At 37.2% G+C, this 27,753-nt stretch overlaps 1 protein-coding gene and 1 non-coding gene across 2 annotated transcripts; one reads left to right on the plus strand and one right to left on the minus strand.

Moving 5' to 3' along the window:
* Nucleotides 1-420: 420 nt before the first annotated feature.
* LOC141640785 (uncharacterized) lies at nt 421-25,781 on the minus strand. Its single transcript, XM_074449466.1, has 5 exons — nt 25,707-25,781; nt 24,639-25,625; nt 23,547-24,282; nt 668-853; nt 421-551 (listed from the first exon to the last, which is right to left on the minus strand). Exons 1-5 carry the CDS (start codon nt 25,779-25,781, stop codon nt 421-423), a joined length of 2,115 nt encoding a protein of 704 aa, XP_074305567.1.
* Nucleotides 9,801-9,907, plus strand: LOC141645555 (small nucleolar RNA R71). Its single transcript, XR_012545035.1, has one exon. It is a non-coding gene; the product is annotated as a small nucleolar RNA R71 (small nucleolar RNA).
* Nucleotides 25,782-27,753: the final 1,972 nt, after the last annotated feature.

The following is a 27,753-nucleotide window of genomic DNA, read 5'->3' on the forward strand; positions in this document are numbered from 1 at the left end:
AACGGCGTAAAGAACATGACGATCCGACAACCTTAGCCTTTGGGATTTGATAGCAATGCGAATATGAAAGTAACGTAACTTGCTTTTGCTCTTGAGAGGTTTTAGAAAAGATGAAAAGTCACAAAGGAACTGACGAAAATCTTTAAATATCAAACTCGCGTTGTTAACAAAACCCGGCTAAAATAACCCGCAGAACCGACTTACTCAATCGAGTGCCACACTTACTCGATCGAGTACCCATTAGACAGTGTACTATTTCGTAACCAAACTTACTTACTCGATAGAGTAAGCCCCATTCGATAGAGTACCCAACAGCATAGAAAACCGTAGTATTACAAATAAAGGAGAAATCGGAAATGGCTTGCCATGTAATTTTGGGGTTGTAAGACTCGGGAGACTCAATATGCAAATTCTCATGCTTCAATTGAAAAATTTCAGTAATTCACTAAGAAACATCCTATAATCATGATTAAACAATCGGAAACTGACACCATAAATAAAATCCTTCTTTTTAGACTTGTGAAATTCAAAGGAACTCAAGAACTCAAGAACTGACACCATAAATAAAATGCTTCATGTCAAGATTTTTAAACAAACCTCTAACTCGTTTTTCAAATTCCAATATGCTTCAATGAATCATGATTAATAAATTTAGTGGCCTTCATACCTTTGGCTCTCAAGATAACCCAATTATCCAATTGATTTTTACTAGCAAAGACAACTTGGGGAAATGTTGGATCATGCCAAACCGGTGTTTCTTGCATCTCGACATCCTCCGTAGCATGGGATGCCTCCGCTTCACCTCTCCTTCTGTTTGAAGGACCTTGTGTAGTAGCTTTCTTAGAAGTCACTTCTGAAATTTTAAGACAAAAAGTTCACCTTAAGACAAGCTAAAATTCAACCAAACAAGCATAATAGAACAAATTAGTGAACTAATTCATCCTATAAACATTAATATAGCACATTTAAACCAATTTTTAGCATAAATAAGTACCAAATCGATTTCCCTCAAATTGAGTTAGGGTTTGAGAAATTGGATTAAATTGGATGAAATCAAAGAGAAGTGAGGTAGAAACTTACTTGGTGTTGATGAATGATGAACAAACCTTGAAATCTTGATGAAGGAAGTGTGTTTTGGTGTGATTTTAGTGAAGAAATGAAGAAAACTGAGTGAATATAGAGTGAAGAACAATACCGTCGAAATCTGGGAGCATGATCGGGTCCGTTTCGTGTTCACAATTAAAGATGTGGTCGTTGGGTCACGGTCGAATCAAAACACAATTTATAACTTCACAAACAACTCTATAATTAGTAAAGAGGCAAGTAAAGGTCGGATCCCAAGGGACGGGTATTGAAATGAGATTTCTATTGCAACTAGTGGTGTCTAAGGGGTGTCACAAATTGGGTTGATGTAGAAGGTCACTAAACTAAAATAGCAATGAAAATAAACAAGCAAGATGAATTAAAGGGGTGTAAACAATTGATTAAAAGCACTAGGGTGTCATGGGATCATAGGGGAATCATGGGAATTGATCATACAAACATGTTCTCAAATTATAAGCAAGCAATTATTGTTGTGATGGATTGAGTTGGGTTATATCTTACAATCCTAGGAAAGTTTGGGTCCCGGAGCCGAATCGATTAGATTGTATAACACCTACAAGTCGACTTAATCTTCCCTACTCAACAACATGCATGGTCTAATGAGACTCGAGTTGGGTTATGTCTTACAAGTCTCATTGAAAAGATAGAAGATGATAGTAAATGCAAGGATTCATAGGCTTAGCATTTCATCAAATATAACATGTGCATGAGTTGAGATCAAAACAAGCAAGCAAATAAAACATGAAAGCGTATTAATTTGAGCATGAATCATTCCCCATGTTGGTTTCCCCTAATCACCCATTAACCCTAGCTAAGAGACTACTCACTCATTATCATGTTGATCATGCTAGCAAGGTTGTCAATCATACCAACAATATGAAACATGATGAATAAATGAAAGTAATTAACAATAATTAAAAGGGATTAAGAGAATTATACCTACTAATGATTCCAATAATAAAGCAAAGATAAAAGAAGTACTTGAATGCTTGATTGAGAGGTTGTCAATCTCCCAACAATAACCCAAATAATCTTCAATTACCCAAAATAAAGGATGAACAAAAGAGAGATTAAGGAAATAAAACTTGTATTAGAACTTGATTAATTGTTGATTACAAAACTAAAGAGAGATTTGATTGATATTAACTACTCTAATTATTGATAAGAAGAACATGCTCCTCTAATTAGACTAATGGGGTATTTATAGTGGAAATTAGGGAGGATGCATTAGGGTTAACTAAGGGCTAAACTAGTAATTACACTTTTTAGATTGAGCAAGGAGGAGCCGGTATTTTTCGAAGGAAGGGCTTCTTTCTTCGTAGCTTGGAGAAGAGGAAATCACGTTGTGCTGGAATCCGGGCGGAATAAGGTCGGGACGGGCGGATTCTGGCGATGGGGTCCGAGCGGATTCGAGGGAATCCGGGCGGATTGTGGAGGTGGAATCCGAGCGGATTAGATGAAAGCCGCACGGATTGTGCAGTGGGGCGGCTGGATTGGTGACAATCCGCACGGATTGTCACTCAAAGAAGACACCTTCTTCTTTTCTTCCCTTTTCTTCATAAATTCCTTGGGGATTTCCTTGGGGACTCAAGGATCCTTTCTCAACATTGCTCTTCTACTATAATATGTACAAAGGCCTTCTAATCTTGTCTCTCCTTGATGCTTGGTCAATGAATTCGATCAATTTAGTCTTGTTTTGCCATGAAAATGCAAGATTCTTACTCCTTTCCTACCAAGGGATCAAAATCTCAAAAAATATGCAAAACAAAGAACTAAAGATAAGAAATGACCCAAATATGCACTAAAAAGCATGGGAACAAGGCTAATTCGGGGGCTAAATATGCGCTAATTATGGTCACATCAAATATCCCCAAACCGAACCTTTCCTCGTCCCGAGTAAAGAGGTGACAAAGACTAGGACCAAAACTAACCTATCCTAATAATATAGCCGATATGAGACAATTAGCGGGTCTCACTCCGCCCCTTCAACTCACAACAAGACAACCATGAGGTAGGATGCCTTCTTGCAAGGCAAGGTGGGTCTTGCCAAAATGGCGACACATCCAAACATTAAGCACACAAAATCACATAATGGATGCATCTACAAAAGGAATAGCCACTTCCTCATCAAGTGGTGGAGGCACTAAAGAGGAACAAATTTAAGAGCATGTAATCTTTCACAAATACTAGTTCAACAAATTACTAAGTCTAAGAGGATGGCACTAAATCACCTCCAAATGGTGTTAAACTAGACTACTTTCGTCCTCAATTTCCAAATGCTTTCGTCAAGAGCGATCGGATGGTGGTGGAATGATGATCCCTATGATGCTAGTAGCATATGACATGACAAGTCTCGAATTCTCTACAAAAGTAAAGGTCATGGATCGTCCCAAGCTCGACCAAGTGGCTTGACAAAAGGCTTTTTGGGAATGAAATGCTCAAATCTTTATTCACAACGGGTGGATATGACTAGTATTCAAAATTGTCCTCACTTCACTTTCACATTAAAAAAATTTAAGATGAGGTTTGTCCCTTCCGGGCTAGTGTCCTTTGATTTCGCCAATCGCTTATTAGGCAACCGGTTAACCTCTAGACAATAGCTTTTCGGGGTGATAGTCACTCTGTCTCTGGGCGGCCGAATTCACAACCGTGTGGGGGCCCAATTCAATGGATCCCGCACCAAAGCACATCGAAGTGGTACGCCTCCATCAAAACAACTTAAATTTCTCAACTTTCAACAATTCATAACATTCGAGGTTCCTTGGCATTAGATTACTTCCACATGACAAAATTCTTTGAAATGAGCACTTCAAGCTTATTGATAGAAAATATTTTTGGGTTGCCTTACCACAAGGTCAATCAAGGTCACCTAGACAAGCTAACCAAGTCCACATCGCATCACGGGGTTGGATAGGTGACTCACATGCAAACCCTTGACTAGGCTTTGGGTCATGGGTCAAAAGACACTAGTATGACACTATCTAGGGTGCTTTACAACCATTCTAGTAGGCAAAGTCTTAAGTTGAACAAGTATTTGTAATGGCTTAGTTGCTCTTGTCAAAGTTCCTAATTAGGCATTTTTCAAAACATTTCTAACATGCAACTACATGCCATGATGCAACTAATATAAACATCCTAATGCAAGTGATTCTATCAACTAATATGACATATAAACTAAATGCAAGTCCTAAGTTCACATTGTTATACCGCATCAATCAAAATAAAGCCACATAGTCATTAACATAAAGAGGAAAAAGGAGATTGGAAAGATCATACCATGCGGTCTTCAATATCCTCATGTCTCGGATGTGGCGTAGTCAATCAATGTGAACAAGGATAGAACAAACACAATATATACAAGACAATATATACACAAGACTACAAAGGGAAATAAACATGTTTTTGGGTTTTCAATTTTCAAATTTTTATGATTTTCGAAATTTTTCAATTTTTTTTTTGGATTTTTGAATAAGAGTTAAATGTTAGAATTCCCATCCCCACACTAATATGGGCATTGTCCTCAATGGCCAAAATGATGGAAATTATGCAAAGATGATGCATAATTTCTACACTAAATGCAATCTACACTAAGCTACACTACATGATGCATGGTTTTTGTTATGACGGAGAGGATAATTTAGATTACCTCCCGTTGTGTATGCATTAACTTCCCCAAACCAAGTTAGACACTATTTCTAATGTCCAAGGATGGGTGTAGTTCATGCACACACTATGCAATGCATGAAACTAATTTGTCATTTTGGATTTTGAAAATGGGAACAATAAAATGAGAACACCTCAATGGTACCGAGGTGCGAGTCCTCTATGGTGCTAGGACTACTCCAACAATGATCAAGAAAAATAATAAAAACAAAGAGAGAAATAGACAAACCATGAGAGGGTAGGAGTCTCCAAGGCTTGCTAATCTTCCATCATATCATCACCATCATCACTTTCCTCAATAGAAGTGGTCACATTGCCACCTCCCTCTTCATTTGCTTCTTCACTTTCTTCCTCATCTTGCTCATTATCATCTTCACCATCCTCTCCTCCTTCTTCATTTGCTTCTTCACCAATGTTATCATCAACTTCTTCATCATTACCAACAACCTCATTGTCACCCGAAACGACCCTAGATGCACCCGGAAATAGGACTTCTCTATCCGCCCAACTAGGCAAAGGACATGATGGATCAAGTAGTCCTTGCCTAGCTAAGTGTAGGAGGGGTGGATATTGAGCCAAGTAAGCGTTTTTCCGATCTTCAAAGGCTTGCTTGTGCATTGCTTGCATGAGAAGAGTCACATAGTCAGTTCTAGCTTCAACTCCCTCCGGCTTGAACTCTTGATACTCAAAGGGGTAAGGTGGTATGACAATGGAAGAGGAGGGCATTTCAAGTTCACCCTTTTGTTGTTGGATAATATACTCGGCCTCTTTAGAAAGGGGAAGTAGATAATTGGTCCGGTGGACGCTTAGACGACAAATTTTTGAAGGCAAGGTGAACGATCTAGCTTCACTAGTGAGCCATCCATACTTAGTGTCAAGGGGGTTATGAGCAACCCACTTTAACTTGTGTATCATAGTATGCAAATCAACAAGATGACCACCCTCCTTTGCTTTATACTTGTTATCCTTATTGAAGTTAGGATCAAAGTACTTAGCTAGGATAGTGACTAGGCCGCCATTGACAATAACGGTAGTGCCCTTCTTCCCACAATCAATGTTGAGCCATCTATCTACCAAGAGCCTCAAAGAATTGTAAGGCTTGGTGTGCACTCTTCCAATGTTCAAAGCCGATTCAAGGAGAATAAAATCAAGTTTGGTGAAATGGTTGGTATCTTTCCTTGCAATTATGGTGTTTCCCATGACCTTGTGCCATACTCTTATGCCCGGATGGTGGACTAAAAGAGCACGACTCGCATGAAAGTCCTCAAATTTCCTCCCGGAAATTGCCTCCCAAAGAGGTTCGGGGTCATACTTTCCATAATTCTTAAAATAACGTGGTTCATCACTAAGACCCAAAATTTCACCCAATTCTCTAAAGGAAATGCGTCTACTAACATTAGCTAGACGAAACTCGAGATTCTCCCTATTCTCAACTTTGGTGACTTTCAAAGAACTCAAAAATTCCAAGGTAAGGGAGGGGTATGTCAATTCCTTTGTTTCAAACAATTTCTTCAACCCCATAGCTTTGAAAAAGGCTCTAGTTTGCTCAAGAACACCCAATTTTTCTAAGGTATCTTCACATATAAATTTGGTGGATTGTAATGACTTCCTAGCAAACTTGGCAAAGGTATTTCTATGGGTTTCGAAAATAAAAGTTACCTCCGGATAATGCAAAAGTTGATCAATTTCCGGAGTAGAAGGTGTTGTTGCTCCCATAGAAGGTTGTTGTTGTTGTTGCACTTCCAAGTTTGGTGTTGCTACCACCATAGCCAATGCTTTCTTTGTTTGAAGAGCCTTTTGCCTTTGTGAGAGTGCCTTAGCCTTTGGTGTCTTTGTTGCCTTTGTTGCTCCCTTAGTCCTTGCCATTGATGAACTAACCAAGAAAATAATGAAAAATCTTCAATTTGTAGTGTACCCAAATCGATTTAAAGGTGAAAGGCTTTTCCTTTATGAATTCAAAAGTCGACCCAAAGGTTGAAGATTTTGTGCTTGGTTTTGATTTTTATTGAAGAAGAAGTGATTGATTTGTTGTTAGAAGGATTATTTGATTTGTTTTTGGTGAATGTTGTTGAGGGATTTTGTTTTTGTGATGGAGAGGATGAGGGTTTTGATGTTGTGGGTAGTGTTTATGAATGAATGAATGAATGAAGGAATGTGGGAGGGATTTTATAAAGACCGAAATTTTCAAACTGCAGGGGCAATCCGTGCGGATTCTGCCCAATCCGTGCGGATTCTGCTCTTTCTGGGTTGTATAAAACTCGCCTAAAGACGGGCGGATTCAGAAGAAGACGCTCGGATTTGCTTGATACGGGACGGGCGGATTTGCCTGAAGACGGACGGATTTCAGTCCAGGAAATTTTTCCTGTTTTCCTTAGCAGAGAAGACGGGCGTCTTCAGTCCAGGACGGACGGATTCTTCAAGACGGGCGGATTTTTCTCAGGACGCCCGGATTCTCTCACAGTCAAAAATTTTCAAAATTCAGCTCAGTTCAGGACGGGCGTCTTTGCTGCAGTACGCTCGGATTTTCTGAAGACGGGCGGATTCTCTTGAATCCGCTCGGATTCTACCTCTTTGTACCCGGATTCAGTTCCATCCGTGTACAATGCATTTCCCTTACCATTCTTCCATTCTTCTTCATGTCTTGTGTTCTTCATTGCGGGGGCATTACTAGGCATGGATAGCCTAGGCAATTGTCATCCCCACACTAAGGTAAAGCACTACACATCAATTGAAATTATTAGTCCCTCCCTCACTTCTCTCAAACATGACAATTATCTTGATCAAAGTAAATTAAAATAAATCCAAAGATGACAAAAATGCAATACAAGAATTGAAATGCGAGTTAGGGAGTTAGAAGTATTTACAAACGGTGGTTTAGGGAGGACTCCACCAAACTCTCATTCTTGATGAGATGTCAAGGGGGCATGTTCAAGGTGTTGTTGATGTTGCTCAACACCTTGAAAAAGTAATCGAAAGCGTGTTCATTATCATGGTAGAGGTCATCAATAGACCTTGGCCCTTGTTGTCGGTCTTGATCGATGGCATTACCAATGTAGGGATTAAAAATCCCTTCAAATTCGTTGTCCCAAAGACCACAAACTTCATTAAGTTGATCATTGAAAATTTCTTGATTTGATGGGGACAACTCTCCCAATTTCTTCTCTTGGCCAATGAGGCCATTCTCTTCTTCTTTGCTTGATTTTGATGAGCTTTGCAAGCTCTCCTTGTCACAATTCACTTGCTCTTTGAATGGAGCATCTTCAATTTTCTTCTTCCATTGGAGTTCCGATTTCTTCCTTTCATCCTTTCGGCTATAATGATCAATCATGAAACACGGTTCATGCAAACGAGGAGCTCTCATAGTCTTGTCAAGATTAAAGGTTATGCTTTCATCTCCCACTTCTAGAGTGAGCTCACCATGTTTCACATCAATCACCGCACCCGCGGTGTGTAGGAAAGGTCTTCCTAGAATGATTGGATTGTTGGAATCTTCCTCCATATCAACAATGACAAAGTCCACCGGGATGAAAAACTTCCCAATTCGCACGGGGACATCTTCCCATATCCCTAATGGTGTCTTTGTCGATCTATCGGCCATTTGGAGTGTGATGTTGGTGCATTTAAGCTCTCCCATCCCCAACCTTTTACTCACCGAGTACGGCATGACACTCACACTAGCCCCTAGATCACATAAGGCTTTGTTGATCGTCGTGTCGCCAATGGTACACGGTATTGAGAAGCTTCCCGGATCCTTTAACTTTGGAGGTGAACTCCCTTAAAGTATTGCACTACTCACCTTAGTGAAGGCGATAGTCTCAAGCTTCCGGATCGACTTCTTATTTGTGAGGATATCTTTCATGTATTTCGCATAGGCCGGCACGTGATTTATTAATTCCGTGAAAGGAATTGAGACTTCCAAATTCTTCACAATTTCCATGAACTTTCCAAGTTGGTCATCAAATTTGGGCTTGGTTTGACGACTTGGAAAAGGGAGTCTAATCACAATGGGCTCCTTCTCCTTGACCTTGCCTTCATTTTTCTTTGAACTTTCTTCTTTTGATGATTCTCCATCTTTGGAGCTTTGCACAATTTCTTCCTTTTCACTAGCTTCCACAACTTCATCCTCAACTTGCTTCTTCGGTGCTTCATACCTTGTACCACTTCGCAAGTGAATGGCACTAACCGTTTCATGTCTAGGGGGATTACTTTGAGGTGGTAATTGCCCCTTTTGTCTTTGTGAGCTTGAAGATGCTAGTTGAGTCAATTGTGTTTCCAACATCTTGGTGTGAGCTAGAATGTTGTTGATGGTGGTTTCCTTTGCTTGGCTATCTTTTTGCATTTGAGTGAAAAATTCTTGTTGATTCTTTTGCATTTGGAGGACCGCTTTTTGGACATCAAATCCTTGGTCATTTTGGTGATTGTATGGATTTTGATTTTGGTAACCTTGGTTTTGATTGTAAAAGGGTCTTTGATTTTGGTTTCTCATGGGTGGTGGAGTGTATGTTGTTTGAGGGTTTTGAACATTTTGGCTTTTGTATGAGAGATTTGGATGGAATTTGGTGTTTTCATTGTAAAAGTTAGAATAAGGGGTACCACTCTTGTATGCTTGGAAAGCATTCACTTGTTCATTTGTTCCCCTACATTCACCTTGGTCATGTCCCAAAGTTCCACAATTCTCACATATCCCACTTGGGATTGATGAGGATGCCGTCATGGCATTAACATGATGCTTTGATGATTTTGAGTTTTCTTCAAGTCTAGCCATAGCTTGTTCAAACTTCAAGTTGATTGTGTCAATGTGAGCACTAAGTTGAGCACCCAATTGAGTAACGGAGTCCACTTCATGCTTTCCTCCTCTAGTAGCCTTGCGAGGTCTACTATATTGTGAGTTATGGACCGCCATTTCCTCAATCTTGTTCCATGTTTGATTGTCATCAACTTCGGTGAACATTCCATTTGATCCCATATTGAGAATGTTCCTAGAATCCTCATATAAACCGTTCCAAAATTGTTGTACCAAAAACCATTCGTTAAGTCCATGGTGAGGACATGAGCGACAAATTCCCTTGAACCGCTCCCAAGCTTCATACAAAGATTCTTCATCCCTTTGCTTAAAACCCGTAATTTGAGCTCTTAGCATGTTAGTCTTTTCCGGTGGGTAGAATTTTTTGTAGAAAGCTAGAGCCAACTTCTTCCAAGAATCTATTCCGAGGGTGGCCTTATCAAGGCCCTTCAACCATTGCTTCGCGGTGCCGATTAGAGAAAAAGGAAATAAGACCCATCTAATTTGGTCTTGAGTCACGCCCTTTTGAGAGATTGCATCACAATAGTCGCAAAAGGTTTCCATATGAGAATGAGGGTCTTCACTAGGCATCCCCCCAAATTGGCTCCTCTTAACTAATTGGATGAAGGCGGACTTGGCAATAAAATTTCCGGTTAGATGTTGCGGTGTAGGAGTACCATTTGGTAGATTCTCCTCGGTGGGTACAGAGTGTGACGAGAATTTAGGCATTGTAGGTGGATTTTGTGGGGTATTGTGTAACGGGTTCTCCTCTCCTTCTATTGCGAAAGGGTTGATGAACTCACTAGTGGGTTGAACAACTTCACTAATACCTCTTAAATTCCTCCTAACAAGTCTCCTATTGTTCGTCAAGGTTCTTTCGATTTCACGGTCAAAAGGTAACAAATCACCTTGTGACCTTCTAGACATGCAAAATATCAAACAACTCGAAAAAAATTAGAACAAACCTTGAGGAGTTTTACTTCCCCAAGGCGAAGAAAGACACAACTAATAACAATAAAAAGAAAATCTAAATCAAACAAACACCGTCCCCGGCAACGGCGCCATTTTTTATCGGGTCCGTTTCGTGTTCACAATTAAAGATGTGGTCGTTGGGTCACGGTCGAATCAAAACACAATTTATAACTTCACAAACAACTCTACAATTAGTAAAGAGGCAAGTAAAGGTCGGATCCCAAGGGACGGGTATTGAAATGAGATTTCTATTGCAACTAGTGGTGTCTAAGGGGTGTCACAAATTGGGTTGATGTAGAAGGTCACTAAACTAAAATAGCAATGAAAATAAACAAGCAAGATGAATTAAAGGGGTGTAAACAATTGATTAAAAGCACTAGGGTGTCATGGGATCATAGGGAAATCATGGGAATTGATCATACAAACATGTTCTCAAATTATAAGCAAGCAATTATTGTTGTGATGGATTGAGTTGGGTTATATCTTACAATCCTAGGAAAGTTTGGGTCCCGGAGCCGAATCGATTAGATTGTACAACACCTACAAGTCGACTTAATCTTCCCTACTCAACAACATGCATGGTCTAATGATACTCGAGTTGGGTTATGTCTTACAAGTCTTATTGAAAAGATAGAAGATGATAGTAAATGCAAGGATTCATAGGCTTAGCATTTCATCAAATATAACATGTGCATGAGTTGAGATCAAAACAAGCAAGCAAATAAAACATGAAAGCATATTAATTTAAGCATGAATCATTCCCCATGTTGGTTTCCCCTAATCACCCATTAACCCTAGCTAAGAGACTACTCACTCATTATCATGTTGATCATGCTAGCAAGGTTGTCAATCATACCAACAATATGAAACATGATGAATAAATGAAAGTAATTAACAATAATTAAAAGGGATAAAGAGAATTATACCTACTAATGATTCCAATAATAAAGCAAAGATAAAAGAAGTACTTGAATGCTTGATTGAGAGGTTGTCAATCTCCCAACAATAACCCAAATAATCTTCAATTACCCAAAATAAAGGATGAACAAAAGAGAGATTAAGGAAATAAAACTTGTATTAGAACTTGATTAATTGTTGATTACAAAACTAAAGAGAGATTTGATTGATATTAACTACTCTAATTATTGATAAGAAGAACATGCTCCTCTAATTAGACTAATGGGGTATTTATAGTGGAAATTAGGGAGGATGCATTAGGGTTAACTAAGGGCTAAACTAGTAATTACACTTTTTAGATTGAGCAAGGAGGAGCCGGTATTTTTCGAAGGAAGGGCTTCTTTCTTCGTAGCTTGGAGAAGAGGAAATCACGCTGTGCTGGAATCCGGGCGGAATAAGGTCGGGACGGGCGGATTCTGGCGATGGGGTCCGAGCGGATTCGAGGGAATCCGGGCGGATTGTGGAGGTGGAATCCGAGCGGATTAGATGAAAGCCGCACGGATTGTGCAGCTGGGGGCCGGCCGGATTGGTGACAATCCGCACGGATTGTCACTCAGCAAGACACCTTCTTCTTTTCTTCCCTTTTCTTCATAAATTCCTTGGGGATTTCCTTGGGGACTCAAGGATCCTTTCTCAACATTGCTCTTCTACTATAATATGTACAAAGGACTTCTAATCTTGTCTCTCCTTGATGCTTGGTCATTGAATTCGATCAATTTAGTCTTGTTTTGCCATGAAAATGCAAGATTCTTACTCCTTTCCTACCAAGGGATCAAAATCTCAAAAAATATGCAAAACAAAGAACTAAAGATAAGAAATGACCCAAATATGCACTAAAAAGCATGGGAACAAGGCTAATTCGGGGGCTAAATATGCGCTAATTATGGTCACATCAAATATCCCCAAACCGAACCTTTGCTCGTCCCGAGTAAAGAGGTGACAAAGACTAGGACCAAAACTAACCTATCCTAATAATATAGCCGATATGAGACAATTAGCGGGTCTCACTCCGCCCCTTCAACTCACAACAAGACAACCATGAGGTAGGATGCCTTCTTGCAAGGCAAGGTGGGTCTTGCCAAAATGGCGACACATCCAAACATTAAGCACACAAAATCACATAATGGATGCATCTACAAAAGGAATAGCCACTTCCTCATTAAGTGGCGGAGGCACTGAAGAGGAACAAATTTAAGAGCATGTAATCCTTCACAAATACTAGTTCAACAAATTACTAAGTCTAAGAGGATGGCACTAAATCATCTCCAAATAGTGTTGATCTACGAACGCTTGTATCTTGGTTATTCTTATTAATATAAGCTTACCTTTTTAACAAAAAAAAAAATTTCAAAAAAAATTCAAAAACAACAAAAACATGTTATTTCCTTTCCACAAAAATTGAAAAAACCAAAAACGTGTTCTTTAATTTTCCTATTTTCTCCCTACATTTCCTTCCATCGAGGACGATGTAAAGCTTAAGTGTGGGGAGGGAAATATCCATTTTGTGAATATTTGTATATACTTACTTGTAAATTTAAGAGAATTTCAAAAAAAAAATGACTAAAATCGAAACATTTCAAAAAAAAATCAAAAATATACATTGTATATATTATATATATTGTTTTATGCTTGTAACACCACCATACACCAAGGTGACTTACCAAGACCACCTAGTGAATGTTACTATCTCGGTTACCTGAGGCATAGTAATCAAAAGTGACCATCAAGAAACATAATTTAAGTATAAAGTTTAGAGTGATTACATCAAAACCAACTATAAATGAAAAAGATACAACTGTTCCAAAACCAAAATCCACTAAAGTAACCAATGTATTATGACAACACAGCGGAAGACTAAAACTCTGACTCGTGGTGACTTCATCCCTAGCTAATCCCGCGCGCATCCAAGATATACCTGCTACACAACTGCTCACCATCCCCGAATGGATCACCACAGTTTTTAAAACATTTAAACGGGGTCAATTAATGCATAAACAATATAAGATAATACAACAGACAGATACACAATCACAATCCTCCAACACCATCACAGCACCAATCATCTGACTACACACTAAAGTGTGTAGCCCTACCAGAATATACATCGCAATCGATATTTCACACCGTCAGTGGGCGACCGCAGCCGTTTCCACCTAAGCCCCGCTCATCTCCATCGAGCGAATAACCCATGTCCATTAATTTTCACATTCCCCTTGTGACGGGAACCTCAAGGGGCAAATCAAGGGCGTGAAGCCACTCCCGCAAGTGACTCCACTCAGCCAAGGGTGCACCTCGCGAACCACAGACAATTAAAAATAACCAATTACAATATCAACAATATCAAAACCAAAACCAATTACGATATAATTACATGCCAATTAATCAACAACCATCTTATAATCATTTACGCAATAACTGAGTAGGCAAACCCTACCTGAAAAAAATCACCAATTATCAACCACAAGCAGCAGATCAAAAACCTTTTTCTATGAAATCACCTCCTATAATCAAATAATCATACAATTACAATCTATCATACAATCAAACCCAAAAACCCCCAAATTACCCAATTAGGATTTAAACAATATTAACGAATTGACATAAAAACAGTATAAAGGTCTTACCCACAATGCGACGATCACAACGATATAAAGAACTCCGAAATTCGACAACCCTAACCCTTGATTTGGTAGCAATGAGAGAAGAGAATTCGATGTTGTATTGTTTTTCTTTTGTGAAAAGGTTTAGAATAAGGTAAAATTGAAAAGGAACTCACGAAAACTCTATATATACTCTTCACGCGTTGCTAACAAAACCCGACCAAAAACTCGTAAAACCCGACTTACTCGATCGAATAACTAAGGTACTCGATCGAGTACCGCCTACTCGATCGAGTTGGCCTCACTCGATCGAGTACCCATTAGGCAGAACGTACTACAGGATGCAAAACTAACTTACTCAACAGAGTAAGGGCTACTTGATAGAGTACCCAACAGCTCATAAATCTAAAGTATTACAGTATTCCCTCCTTAAAAATGAACTTCGTCCCCGAAGTTGAAAACCCAATCTATAAAACATGAACACCTAAAATTAACTCCACCAACCATGCCTACTTCCACAACACGTCTCATGATATCGTCTCAACTATAGCATAGCCTCTCGACAGTAACTACACAATACTACCAAATTCAAGCATCAATTGCACTCAAAGACGAGCGAAATAAAAGCGCCCAATTCAATGTGAGACGAATTAGGGTTTTGTCCTAATTCAATCAACACAAATGCAAACAAAAACAAACGGAATCAAGAGGATTTATATACGTTGAGATGACATGGTGGTAATGACACGAATCCAAGCAACTAATAAGATCAACAATGGCGATTTTTGTGAGCTTTTGTATGATTTTGTCGAAGAAGACGATATGAATGAGGAGTTGTTGCTTCTAGCGTTTGTTTAGGAAAATAGGGGAAGCCCCTTATGTCGCCAAAGAGCTCGCGCCTCTTTGGGGTGGCTTTATCATTTTCAGCGACGTTTTGGGCTTTAGCCCAAACACGCGTACAATCATTGTTTCTTCGCAAATACAAATTTTAAATGACGGAACTAAAAACCGTTATTTTCTTCACAATTTCAAATAGGAAAATTCAAACTCACTATTCTCACGAAAGTTTCAAATGATGGAATTAAAAACCGTTATTTTCGTCACAATTGCAAATAGCGAAATTCAAACTCGCTATTCTCACAAAAAATTCAAATGACGGAAATAAAAACCGTTATTTTCTTCACGATTGCAAATAGCGAAATTGAAACTCGCTATTCTCACAAAATTTCAAATGACGGAATTAAAAACCATTATTTTCTTTCACAATTGCAAATAGCAAAATTCAAACTCGCTATTCTCAGAAAAAATTCAAATGACTGGAATAAAAAGCGTTATTTTTTTCACAATTGCAAATAGCGAAATTCAAACTCGCTATTCTCACAAAATTTCAAATGACGGAAATAAAAACTGTTATGTTCATCACAATTGCAAATAGCTAAATTCAAACTCGCTATCCTCACAAAAAACTTCGAAAGACGAAAATAAATATCGTTATTTTCCATCTTTCAAAACTACAAGTAGCGAAATTCAAACTCATTATTCTCGTGAAAACCTTTAACGGCGGCAATAAAAACCGTCATTGGTGACAATAGTGAGTATTCGTCAGCGGAACCCCTGAAGACCTCCCCACGAAGTCATCCTTCAACTAACTTGCAAATCTACCTGCGTAAGCAACAACGACCGGGCGTCAAGCAAAGCGAAATCTAGCACCTTCCTCCCGAAGCGGCACCAACGTTGCTCCCCAATGGGTCGGTTAGACAAACAACCTCTTGAAATAGGCCCGATGATTTAGGTTGTTTCCCGCAGTCGATCACTCGACCATCAATGGCTAGCGAGTCTTCAGGCACTGACAAAAGGCAACTTCTTGAAATAGGCCCGATGATTCAGGCCATTCTCGTAGTCGATCACTCGACCATCAATGGTCGGTGAGTCTTCACGCACTGATAACAAGCAACCCCTTGAAATATACCCGATGATTCAGGCTGTTTCCCGTTGTTGATCACTCGACCATCAATGGCGGGCGAGTCTTCATGCACCGACAACAAACAACCTCTTGAAATAGACACGATGATTTAGGCCATTTCCCGCAGTCGATCACTCGATCATCAATGGATGCCGAGTCTCCGCGCACCGACAACAAACAACCTCTTAAAATAGGCCCTATGATTCAGGCCATTTCCCACTGTCGATCACTCAACCATCAATAGTTGGCAAGCCTCTACACATGAACAAGAACAAATCAAGGACATATCCCGAATGAAGATGCCTCAGGTATGACTCCTTCCTATGGCTGACGAACCTTTATACGTAGTCTAACACACTTTAAAGGACCCGCACGGTAGTCGAAAGACTCTAAAAAACGACTCAAAATTCGAATCCCAACTCAAACACGAGTCAAACACTACAAACTCACCCAAATATCACCCACATATTATTGTACACGGTGCAAACACAATAACCACAAAACATATCCAACAAAACCTAAAATAGAACAAACCACAAATTCCAAATTTGCGAAAGAGACAAGACATTCCCTTGTGTCGCAAATAGACTCGTGCCTCAATGGGTGGACAGTATGGCCACGTCATGCAAAATGCACCACACCACACATTCCTCTATCAATACCCTTCAATCAGCACCATTTACACTTACGCAAGAGTTCTCCCTTTCTTCATGTTGGAGTATGTGTCCTCGACAATAATGCGATCATATGTTTAAATCTCATATTAAGAATACTAAGGGAATATAATATTTTATTGTCAACTGATCCACATTAATCGGTAATGATCGGCTGGGTAGAGTTTGACATTATTGTCGTATGACGATGGTGATCAGTTGATCCCTTAAGGTCATACCTCTAGGGTAACACTCTTAATTTATTAATTAATTAATTGTATGTTGATACAAGTTAATTAATTCCTTAAAACTGAACAAATAATTTTATGAGAGAGAATACGTATCTTATTGTAATTCGATTAAATAAGGTTCGTACTAAGTAATTGAATTGTTTTATTACTTATGTTTTAGTATTGTTTATGAAACAATTAAAATAAGAATGAATGGTTTATTATAAATACAAGTAGTTGTGATTTATAATTTTATGACCCATTTTAAGTAATTGTAATTGTGAATTACTAGTTAATTTTTGTATGTGAGTTATTTTGGTTATATAATGATTTTTAATAAGTTAAAAATGCATTATTAAAACAACATGTCTAGTAACATGTCCAATATGTCACACTACACAAATTGGACAATTGACAAACTTAAAATGGACCCTCTTAACCTTGAGTGTACCGTGTAAATGGGTGTATAGGGATTAGATTGTGCTTTATTCATTTAATTAGTGGAAGACACAATCATGCCCTACTAATCATAGGCTTTCATGCTTACATCTTGAGAAGAACAAACTTGAAAAAGGATTGAACACTCTTCCCTCTACCCACCCGGCCACCCTATGCAAAAGATGAGAAGTTTTTCTCTTATTCATTATTATTCATTCTTGCCAAAAATTTATTAGATGAATAATTTTCAAAATTCTCTCTAATTGTTGAGAACACATAAGAAGAAAAAACTCACAAATCTCTAATATTATCCAACCTTACTAGAAGTAGTAAAAAATAATATTAGTTGTTAATTTTAGGGCACTTATACTAATTTCTACTAACTAAATTAGTAATAGTATTAAGTGGATTACCTTGGTACAAATCCTTGAGGAGTAGATTCTACTATTGAATCTAAGGGTTTTGTTGGAGCACTTGGTTTTTCTTAAAGAAGACTAATTTGGTAGGAGACCGATTAGTATAAACCATTCGGCCTTCATTGTAAGTAGATCGGTTTTCTTCTTACTTTGTATTTTAATGTTATGCATGCATAAGATCTTATTAGTTTATGGCTAAACTAGAATTATTAAGTCATTAGAATTGTCAAATAAAGAGGTTATAAATCCTACAATTGGTATCAGAGCAATGGTTGTTGCATGCATAATCGGTCATTGTTTTTCCGAGTTAAAATGTTAACATATAAAACTAGAAATTTGTGATTTATGAGGATAAATACCACGAAAAATTTTCATGAATAACATTCTGGTCCTAAATTGATTTTAGGTCATTTTGATGATTTATGGTATTTTATTGCTCTTTAATATGATTTTTAGTATTTTTATTACATTTTATTGAATAAAATGACACTTAAAATACTAAAATTAGTTAGACTATGATTCTGACCTTGAAATTTTTACACGACCTCACAGGCATATTTTACACATTTTATGTAAAATTTCATATAAAATGGTTTTATATTGCATGATTTATGATTTTTACATGATAAAAATTGATTAAATAGAGGTATTTTGGTTAAAAATGGTTAGACTTTGTTTAAGCCCATGAAAATTTGGTATGTTGTTACATGAAATATTTACACACTGTATGTAAATTTTGAAATAAAATGGTTTTATTTTGGATGATTTATGATTTTTAGATGTAAAAATCACATAAATAGTGACTATTTTAGCAAAAATAGCTAAAATGAAGGCATGAAATTTTTTTCCAATATTTTATATGTGATATGAACATCAGATCTAAAGTTGCATGTCAAATTTCGTTTGATTTGGATGTTTATTGATTTTATATTGTAAGATTGATAAATAGGAACTTAAATAGTCATAAATTGTAAATTCGATTTTTGGGCTTAAACATTTTTCATTTCCAGGTTCTAGAAATTTATATAGAATATTCAAAATTTTAATTTTGATTTTTTACATAATTTTATGTTGAATTTTGAATTAAAAGGTTAAAGTTATGTATTATGCGATTTATTTGTGAAATAAATTAAATATATTCTATGGGCAAATTTTATTAAAATTTTGGAATGTTGGAAATTTTCCAGAATATACAAAATTATGATTTTGAAATTTTCGAATTTTATAGCTTAATGGGAATTATTTCTTTATTATTATGAATAAAAGATGTTTAAAGAGCAATAATAAAATATCGAGTTGAATTATTGTCAAATATTTAGTGAAGACTAAATTTAGTCCTAAGAAGGTTGGGGTAATTAACTTGGACATAGATTTGATTTATGTAATATTGTGTGATTTTAATAAGTTAATAGTCACAATTATCCATAAAACCGGACCGAATATACGATATTAGCTTAAATAGGGCGATTTGGCACATCACATGGCATATTTCATACATATATTAATGCTGAATTTTTATTATGATTGTCATATTTTAATTTTATATAATTTTGAATTATGTAATTTGTACTTAGTATGGCCTTAGTTTTTAATTGGTATTTCCCGAAATGAATGGGGATACCGATTCGGTTGTAATTAATGTGATCTCGTATCACTTTTATTTTTATTTTTGTTTTTCTTTTTATAATGTATAAAGTAGAAAATCTATGTAATTTATTTATCCCGGAGATCCTTGAAGACGGTGCCATTCGGAAAGGCGTTCCGACAAAGACAGTGTTGTCTTGGAATGCGTGCCAAATGAAGTTCATGGGACCAAAGGGGTTGGTTTCCGAATTTGTAAATAGTTTATTAGATTTACTATTTTAGGAAGGCCATACTAGAATTTATCTTTTTGCTTTGCATTTATTTTAAATGTTTGCATGCATAGCCAAATTGCCATAACTACACATGCATATCTTTTTATCGAGTCATCGACCGTGTCAATTATAATTATCGTAGTTCACCGCTTTAGTTCACTTAAAATGAGATAGATAATAAATTGACAAGACCTCTCACTAAATAATAATTGAGAATTAGTCTTACCAAATAGTAGAACCATGAGTCCCAATTTCATAAGGAAGTAGGCTCGGCTCACCGGGGTGCTAAACTTGTTACGTTGGGTAAGTGGGTAGTAAATTGTTATTACATCAAAATATGGATTGAGCTCAACGGAAGTATTCGCGACCGTAGCCGCATGTGTTCCGGGCTTAAGATAAATATTAAAGTAATTTTATCGACCGAGAGTTCTAGAAGTAGAATCGATTAAAGTGTTTATCCATCGAATTATATTGATTACGGATGAATCGGCTCACCGTACCCAAGTTAATATGAATTTGGATCTCGGGATCATTTATAATAGTTGGGTAGAGGTCACTATATAAATTCTTAGAACTTGTTTAAAATGTTTACAAGTATTATTAAAACGATAAATGTTTATTAATTCCCTCACTTCTTACTTTTTAGTCAAAATTGTTTTTCCAATTGCAATGTCAACTCCAAATTAATCCACCAACACTAGCTCGAACACTCTCACCAATTTTTCATGGCTCCGATCCTTCATGGATCGATGTAAATTAGAAAATAATGGGTCCAATTTCGCCGATTGGGACGCACAACTTCGCTTGGCCGCAGAGGATGACGACAAGCTTCGTTACCCTACCGAGGCCTCTCCTGCCGCACCTACTGCAAGGTCTACCCCCGCCGCTAGGCAAGCCTACGAGACTTACCAAAAGGAATCGGCCGCGATCAAAAATGTGTTGATCTTCTCTATGGAGGCCGAACTCCAAAGAAGTGCTATATAGATTAGCACCGCATATGAGATCTATACGAAGCTTGTGACCATGTTTTCACAAGCTCCTAGGATCATACAATATGAAGCGGCATCCGCATTCTTCGATCTCAACATTAAGGAGGGCCAAAAAGTTAGCCCTCATGTGCTCAGTTGATGGAGCATGTTGAGACTCTAAAGATGCAAAAGGTAGAAATTCCTGAAGAACTCATCATTGACCGAATTCTTCATTCCTTGAACAAGGTTAAGGCATATGTTCAATTCAGGGTGAATTTTAATATGCAAAACTTGAAAGTTTCCTCGATGAATTGCACAAAATGCTTGTGCAAGCCGAGAGGGACATGGGGCTAAGTGTTAGCACCACCAAGGATGTGCTCAACATTAATCATAAGAGCAAAGGGACTTTTAAGAAAGGTGGCAATAAGGAAAAGAAGCAAACTCCCTACAAGAATAAAGGAAAGGCTTTCGAAGCTAGCTCCTCTAAGCCCAAGAAGGGTGCCCCGTCCGGGGACAAATGCCACTATTGTAATGGTGTTGGGCATTAGAAGAGGAATTGTCCAAAGTACCTTGGCAATATAAAAGCTGAAAAAGTTATTCCAGTAGGTAAATAACTATCCCTATCTTTTATGTTTCAATCTCAACTTTGGGATTTTGATACAAGTTATGATTTCACCCTTTTTATTGTACTTAGGGCATCCGAGCAAGGACAAGGGCAACGAAAAGCAAGCCTAGAAGATCTTGAGGGAAGCTATATGTAGCCGTCCATGGTGCTAGATCTATGGAAGCTAGGGCTTACTTTGTCTTTATTTTCATGTTGTATTTTGAAATTTTAGAACTATTTTGATTTCCTCGTTCGACTTGTAAATTTGTTTGTTTCCTTAGACAATGGTTGTATTTTGGATATTGGTGACTTGGTTTGCAACCCAAGTCACTCACTTTATCGTATCGTTTGTTCTAAAATTTGTCATCATACACTACTTGCATCGAGAAACATAAGATTATCGACTTAAATTGATCAAATAGACAATTATAATGATTGAGTCATTATATGTCCATAAGCTATGAATTCGATTCTCCTTATGTCATTGTTACTAAAAGTAACAACTTACTTATGTAAGATCAATTCTAAAGTTATGTTGAGCTATTGAACTCACATATTAGGGAAATAAAATGTATTTACAATATGTCTCAAATAAGTCACTAAAAGTTATCCTGTGTAATATTTTCCTCCTTTACTATCATAAATACAAAGTTGTTTGTGGCTCGTAAAGCTATCTTTGAAGAAAATACATGTATTTTTCTAATGATAGAGTGAGAGTGAATTTAGCCACAAACCTTGACTAGATGGGATCTACGTGAGGAGACCAAAAGAAGATGTTCTTAGGTATGGGATCTACGTGAGGAGACCAAAAGAAGATGTTCTTAGGTTAGACTCTTGACGTAAGGAGGCCAAAATAAAGCTTTCTTAAGATAACTTAAGACTTATGAAAAGACAAAAGAATATGTTCTTGAAAAATAAAATTTTGATCTATGAAGTGGATAGCTAGAGATTTTAAAATTCAACATTTTACTTAAGAGCCTTATGAAACCAAAATGGTATCTATGCAAGCAAATGGATTTATTTGGGATTGTTGAGACCAATCCAAAGTAAATAGAAATTTATAATTAAAAGTTGCATAGAGAGGCATGTCGATGTCTACAAAAGCTATGTTAATTGGTAACTGTGCTAAAAACATTGCTATACCTCATTGTGAAAATGAATATGTTAGATATTAAAACCTCTTTCCAAATGGGTATTTTGAAAGGGATATGTGAATGATATATTTGTATGGTTTTATATAATACTTAGAAAAGCAATGATTATTCCAATTCATGTAACGTTTCGAATGAGTTGTAAAAAACGAAACATGTGGAATTGAGTGGGAGTCGGTGACAGTCATGTTTAGACATGAAGTTTAGTGGGACCAATCATCCTTCATGATTGTATAACATATTACTCATTGGGAATGACGTGCAAATACTGTCTTTCGTAAAGAAGTATTTTGGTTTTTAATTCTAGATGATATTGGACATCATGTGAATCTATTAAAACATGGGATGCTGGATTGGTACTTAGATGGGCATCTCATGTTGATAATGATCCTTCATCTTAATGATATCAATAAGTTAAGTAGGTTATTCATATTGATGAATATAGAATTACCATGATAGAGTCATGGTTATTTGCTGCACCTAAGAACTCTTGTCTACATGAAATTGATTACTAATGTTTCCGCCATTGGTATAATCATGTATGCCATTATGCACACGTCCTAGATGAATTACATGCTTGGAGCATGATAAGTCGATAACAAGTTAACCCATATGAGAGTCATTTGTAAGCCTCAAGGAACCGTCATGAATTCTCAAGGAGAACTAATGGTCTGTTCTGGAGTTTGGAAGTTTACTAAGTTGTGTGTTAAGGATACACAAACTCAGGTTTCCGAACTCATTATTTTTTTTTTTTTTTGGTAAAATGTGAGTATGTATATATATATATGTATATATATGTATATATATATGTATATATATGTATATATATATATATGTATATATATATATATATGTATATAAATGTATATATATATATATGTATATATATATATATATATACATTTATATATATACATATATAAATGTATATATATATATATACATACATATATATATATATATATATATATATATATATATATATATATATATATATATATATATATATATTAAGAAAATGTTAATTACAAATCTCCCAAATCCTTACTTAAATAAGGTTTGGTACCAAAATTAAACAACAAAAGCCATATAAACCAACAAAATCAAATTAGGGAAGACATCCCCGTCTTGCCAGCCATACTCGGTCACTACTATTAGGATCATCAGTCACTTTGCTCTGGATTCTACCTTTCATTTCTTCAATTGTTCGATTTTCTAGGATTTTAGGTCGCAGCACAGTATAGTTCAGTCGAGCTTCATTACGTTGCCTCCATATCTGGTAGTAACAAGCACTCCAAATCAGGTAATGGACACTTTCTTTCAAGCTTTTCTTCAACTGGCGAGTAGGTACTGTCATTGTAACCATCAGTCTGAATCCACACCAATTCTCCATCAGTTTTATAAACCTACTACTGTATTCACAATCAGCAAATAAATGTGCATGTGTTTCCTCTTCCATCTCACAGATACAGCAATTGCCATTGTTGCAACAACCAAGCCTATATAATTTGTCTCTGGTGTTCAGTGCCTGGTGCTGAATTAGCCAACTGATCAGGCTATGTTTGGGAATGTTCCATCTATTCCATACCATTGTAGTCCAGCTTGGCTTAGGCATCTGAGTTCTAAGCCATTCGTAGCCACTTTGGATTGAGTAGCCCTTAGGATCAGCAATCCATTCATCATTAATATATCCTGATTTCGTTTTCTCCTTGATTTTGCAGACATTTTTCCAAGACCAGCTAGCGTCAGCAGGTGGCATATAGTCATGCCAATTTTGCCCTTTCGGGTACACAAGATTTATCCATTTTATCCATAGTCTATCAGCTTTTGTGTAAATCCAGTTTACCAGTTTAGCAGTACTAGCACAGTTCCATTCGTGAGCTCGTTTAATTCCCAAGCCACCCTCTTCTTTTGGCACAGTGACCTTCTCCCAAGCTACCAATGGGACTCTATGAAATTAAATTTAGTAGAGCCATCCCATAGGTAGTTTCTACATATGGCTTCAATGCTCTTAGTCACATGCTTAGGTAGAAGAAATATGTTTGCCCAATAGGAATATAGGGTGTTAAGGACAGAGTTAATGAAGACAACTCTTCCTGCATATGACAATTATCTTGCCCCTAAACTTCAAACCCTATTGACCATCTTCTCAATCAGAATGTTACATTCCTTCTTTGTCAGCCTACCTGATTGGATAGGCACTCCAAGGTATCTAAAAGGCATGCTCCCTTCCACAAAACCAGTGGCTTGAGCAATGTCATCCTTAATCTGCTAGCATACCCCATTATAATACGCTTCAGATTTTGAAGTGTTCATTGTCAGACCAGAAGCAGATGAAAAGGAAGAGAAAGCTTTAATTAAAAGCATAATGGAGTGGATATTTCCTTTGTAGAAGAGTAACAAGTCATCTGCAAACATTAGATGATTCAACTTTGTGGCTTCGCATAGAGGATGGTATTGAAAAGGCCACTTATCTGTAGCATAGTTTATCATTCTAGTAAGGTAGTCCATACAGAGATTAAAGAATAGGGGGGAGATAGGGTCACCCTGCCTGAGCCCCCTTTTGCCTTTAAAGTACCCAAAACAATTCCCATTAAGGCAAAGAGAAAATGAGGTAGATCTTACACAAGCCATGACCTTACTAGGAAAATCTGGAGGAAATTGTAGTCCATGTAGAAGCTGTTCTACAAAATCCCACTCAACAGTATCATACGCCTTTTGGAGGTCAATTTTGAACATACACCTAGGAGAAGCTGCTTTCCTATTGTAAAGCTTCACCAAATCTTGGAAAATCAATACATTTTCAATAATAGATCTTCCTCTGATGAAGGCTCCTTGATTATCTCCAACAATTTCAGGCCGGACCTTAGCCAATCTATTAAAAAGCAATTTAGAAATATCTTTATATAGGATATTACAACAGGCTATAGGTCTGAATTGTTTGACAGAAGTAGGTCTATCACATTTAGGGATCAATGTGATATTAGTTGCATTAATCTGAGAGAGAATTTGCTCAGTATGAAAAAAATCTTTAATAGCATTGCAAACATCCTTCTGTATAATCTGCCAACTGTCTTTAAAAAAGGCACTTGTATAATCATCTGGTCTTGGGAACTTGTCAATTGGAATAGATAAAATCACCTCCTTAATCTCAGCCTCAATGACTGGAGCATTGAGTGTACTCCAATGAACTTGAGTGCACAGTTGTCCCTTGTTGAGAACCTGCTGCCTTACTCTATCAGTGGCCTTCATACTTCCGAGCAGAGCCTGGTAATAATTCAGAAAGGCATTCTGAATTCCAGCATTATCAGACCACATCTGTTCATTCTAATCTTCAATTTATGTTACCTTATTCCTTCCCAACCTTTTCTTGATTACTCCATGGAAGTAACCAGTATTATCATCTCCATTATTCACCCACATTGCCTTAGCTTTTTGTCTCAGGAAACTATCCCTTGCCTTAGATAATTCCTTATATTAGCATTAAGAATGTGCTCTTGCTCAATGAGGCTATTAGTAGGATCCTGCAGAATAGCATTCTGACAGTCCTTATGATCAATTTCAGCCTTACTAGCAGCATTCTCAATATCATTATAACATTCATGGTTTATCTGCTTGAGTCCTCCTTTAGGAGCCTCTAACTTTTTTACTACAATAAACATCTTATGCCCCTCAATCTGTTGCTGCCAAACATTCATCACAGTATCCTTAAAAGAAAGTGCATTACCCCACATATTAAAATACTTGAAACCAACATTTTTTTTCCTCCCAACTGGACATTACTCACAGTGCAAGAACAGTGGTCAAAAAGCCCCTCAGGATGGAAATGAGCCATCAAGTGAGGGAACATGTTTAACCAATCATGATTAACCAGAAATCGATCCAGCCTGCTATATATTCTAGAACTGACCTCCTGTTTGTTATTCCAAGTGTAATAGGCACCTGTAGCAGGCAAGTCAGTCAGATCACAATATGTCAGGCATTCTAGAAAATCATCCATATCATCTTGTTTAATAGCTCCTCCCAGCCTTTTAGCAGGGTTAATCACAGTGTTAAAATCCCCAGCTACTGCCCAAGCAATGCTACATTGATCATAAATCTCCCTCAAATTATGCCATAAATCCCTTCTATCAGTACCTTCATTAAAAGCATACACATATGTTAACCGGAATTGTTGATTTGTAGCCTTCACAGTGACCTGAGAATGAATGAATTGCGCATCATATTGCAAAATCTGAACATCAAATAAATTTGGCCTCCACATCATCCAAACTCGACCTCCATCATATTGCCTAATATTGGTAGTGACACATCATCCCTCCAGCATGTTATTGCTCACATTATGTACATTCTTTCCATTTATTTTAGTTTCCATTAGTCCAAACAGGCCAACATCATTATTATTAAGAAACCTCCTAATATTATTCTGTTTACTACTCCTATTCAAACCCCTCACATTCCAAAACCCTATGCTATTCATTATTACCAGTTGGGGTTTAGGTATCCAGTTGGCCAATACCAACCCTTCCGATCCTAGACTGACTTTATTGACCTAAGGAGTAAATGACTAGAAAGAGTGTTTTATTGTCAATCATTGCAAGATTCTACAAGAGGAATCTAAGTACATTGTGATTAGGTGGTGTACTTTAAACACTACAAGTAGTGATATCCACCGAAACCCACATCACAAGTTATATGATAATAGTAGGAGCTTCTTTCAAGATAAAGAGCCTCAGTCTAGTTCAAAGTCTAGACGTGTACTTAGTAAAGTTCATGCTATTAGTGATAACATGAATTGAAGGAAATTGCAATTCGTAAAGTTTGAACATTTGGACACATGGTATGTCCACAAGCTAAGCTTTTGTTGCATTAGGCAAGTGTATAAATACACTTATGATTATAAGACATAGAGTAGTAATATGGTATTGACTACTCGTATGTGATAATCACATTTATCGTTTGAGTTATTGATAACTCATCTTGTACTTTGTTACATCCAAATGGGTTGTTAAGACAATATTGAACCCCTTAAAGTGAACTGGATTAACATAGTGTTCGCCCCTAGTTACTTATATGAGGTGACATTTCGAAGTAACTAGAGTGTGATGCGACTGATGGCAAGTTCAAGTGCCATAAAGTCATGAGAGATGACTAGTCGATCACATAGGCAGACTGTGAGGGACACTCTGTCGGGCTTATGACCGCTTATAGAGTTCTGGAAATTTGTATAGCCTGGTCGTGGCGAGAGCTACTATAGTATTCTTATGAGTCGATTCTTTGACTAAAGACTGTTCGCCTAAGATGGCACAGTTTCAGAGTGACTTTGATTTATGTTCTACGACCTTCGTAATTGGGGTCATATGGGCATGTTTTGGGTCATGATGAGTTGTGGCTA

The sequence above is a fragment of the Silene latifolia genome, chromosome 2 (assembly GCF_048544455.1).
Source record: "Silene latifolia isolate original U9 population chromosome 2, ASM4854445v1, whole genome shotgun sequence".
Classification (NCBI taxonomy): Eukaryota; Viridiplantae; Streptophyta; class Magnoliopsida; order Caryophyllales; family Caryophyllaceae; genus Silene; species Silene latifolia.

What these genes read in the sequence shown, in the direction of transcription:
- LOC141640785 (XM_074449466.1), bottom strand. Translation starts at nt 25,781, where the DNA reads ATGTGGGTGAATAATGGAGATGATAATACTGGTTACTTCCATGGAGTA. An exon ending in AAAGGTTGGGAAGGAATAAG is followed by an intron (nt 25,626 to 25,706) that starts GTAACATAAATT and finishes AATTATTACCAG; the next exon opens with GCTCTGCTCGGAAGTATGAA. An exon ending in CTGAAGCGTATTATAATGGG is followed by an intron (nt 24,283 to 24,638) that starts GTATGCTAGCAG and finishes GCTTGGGAGAAG; the next exon opens with GTCACTGTGCCAAAAGAAGA.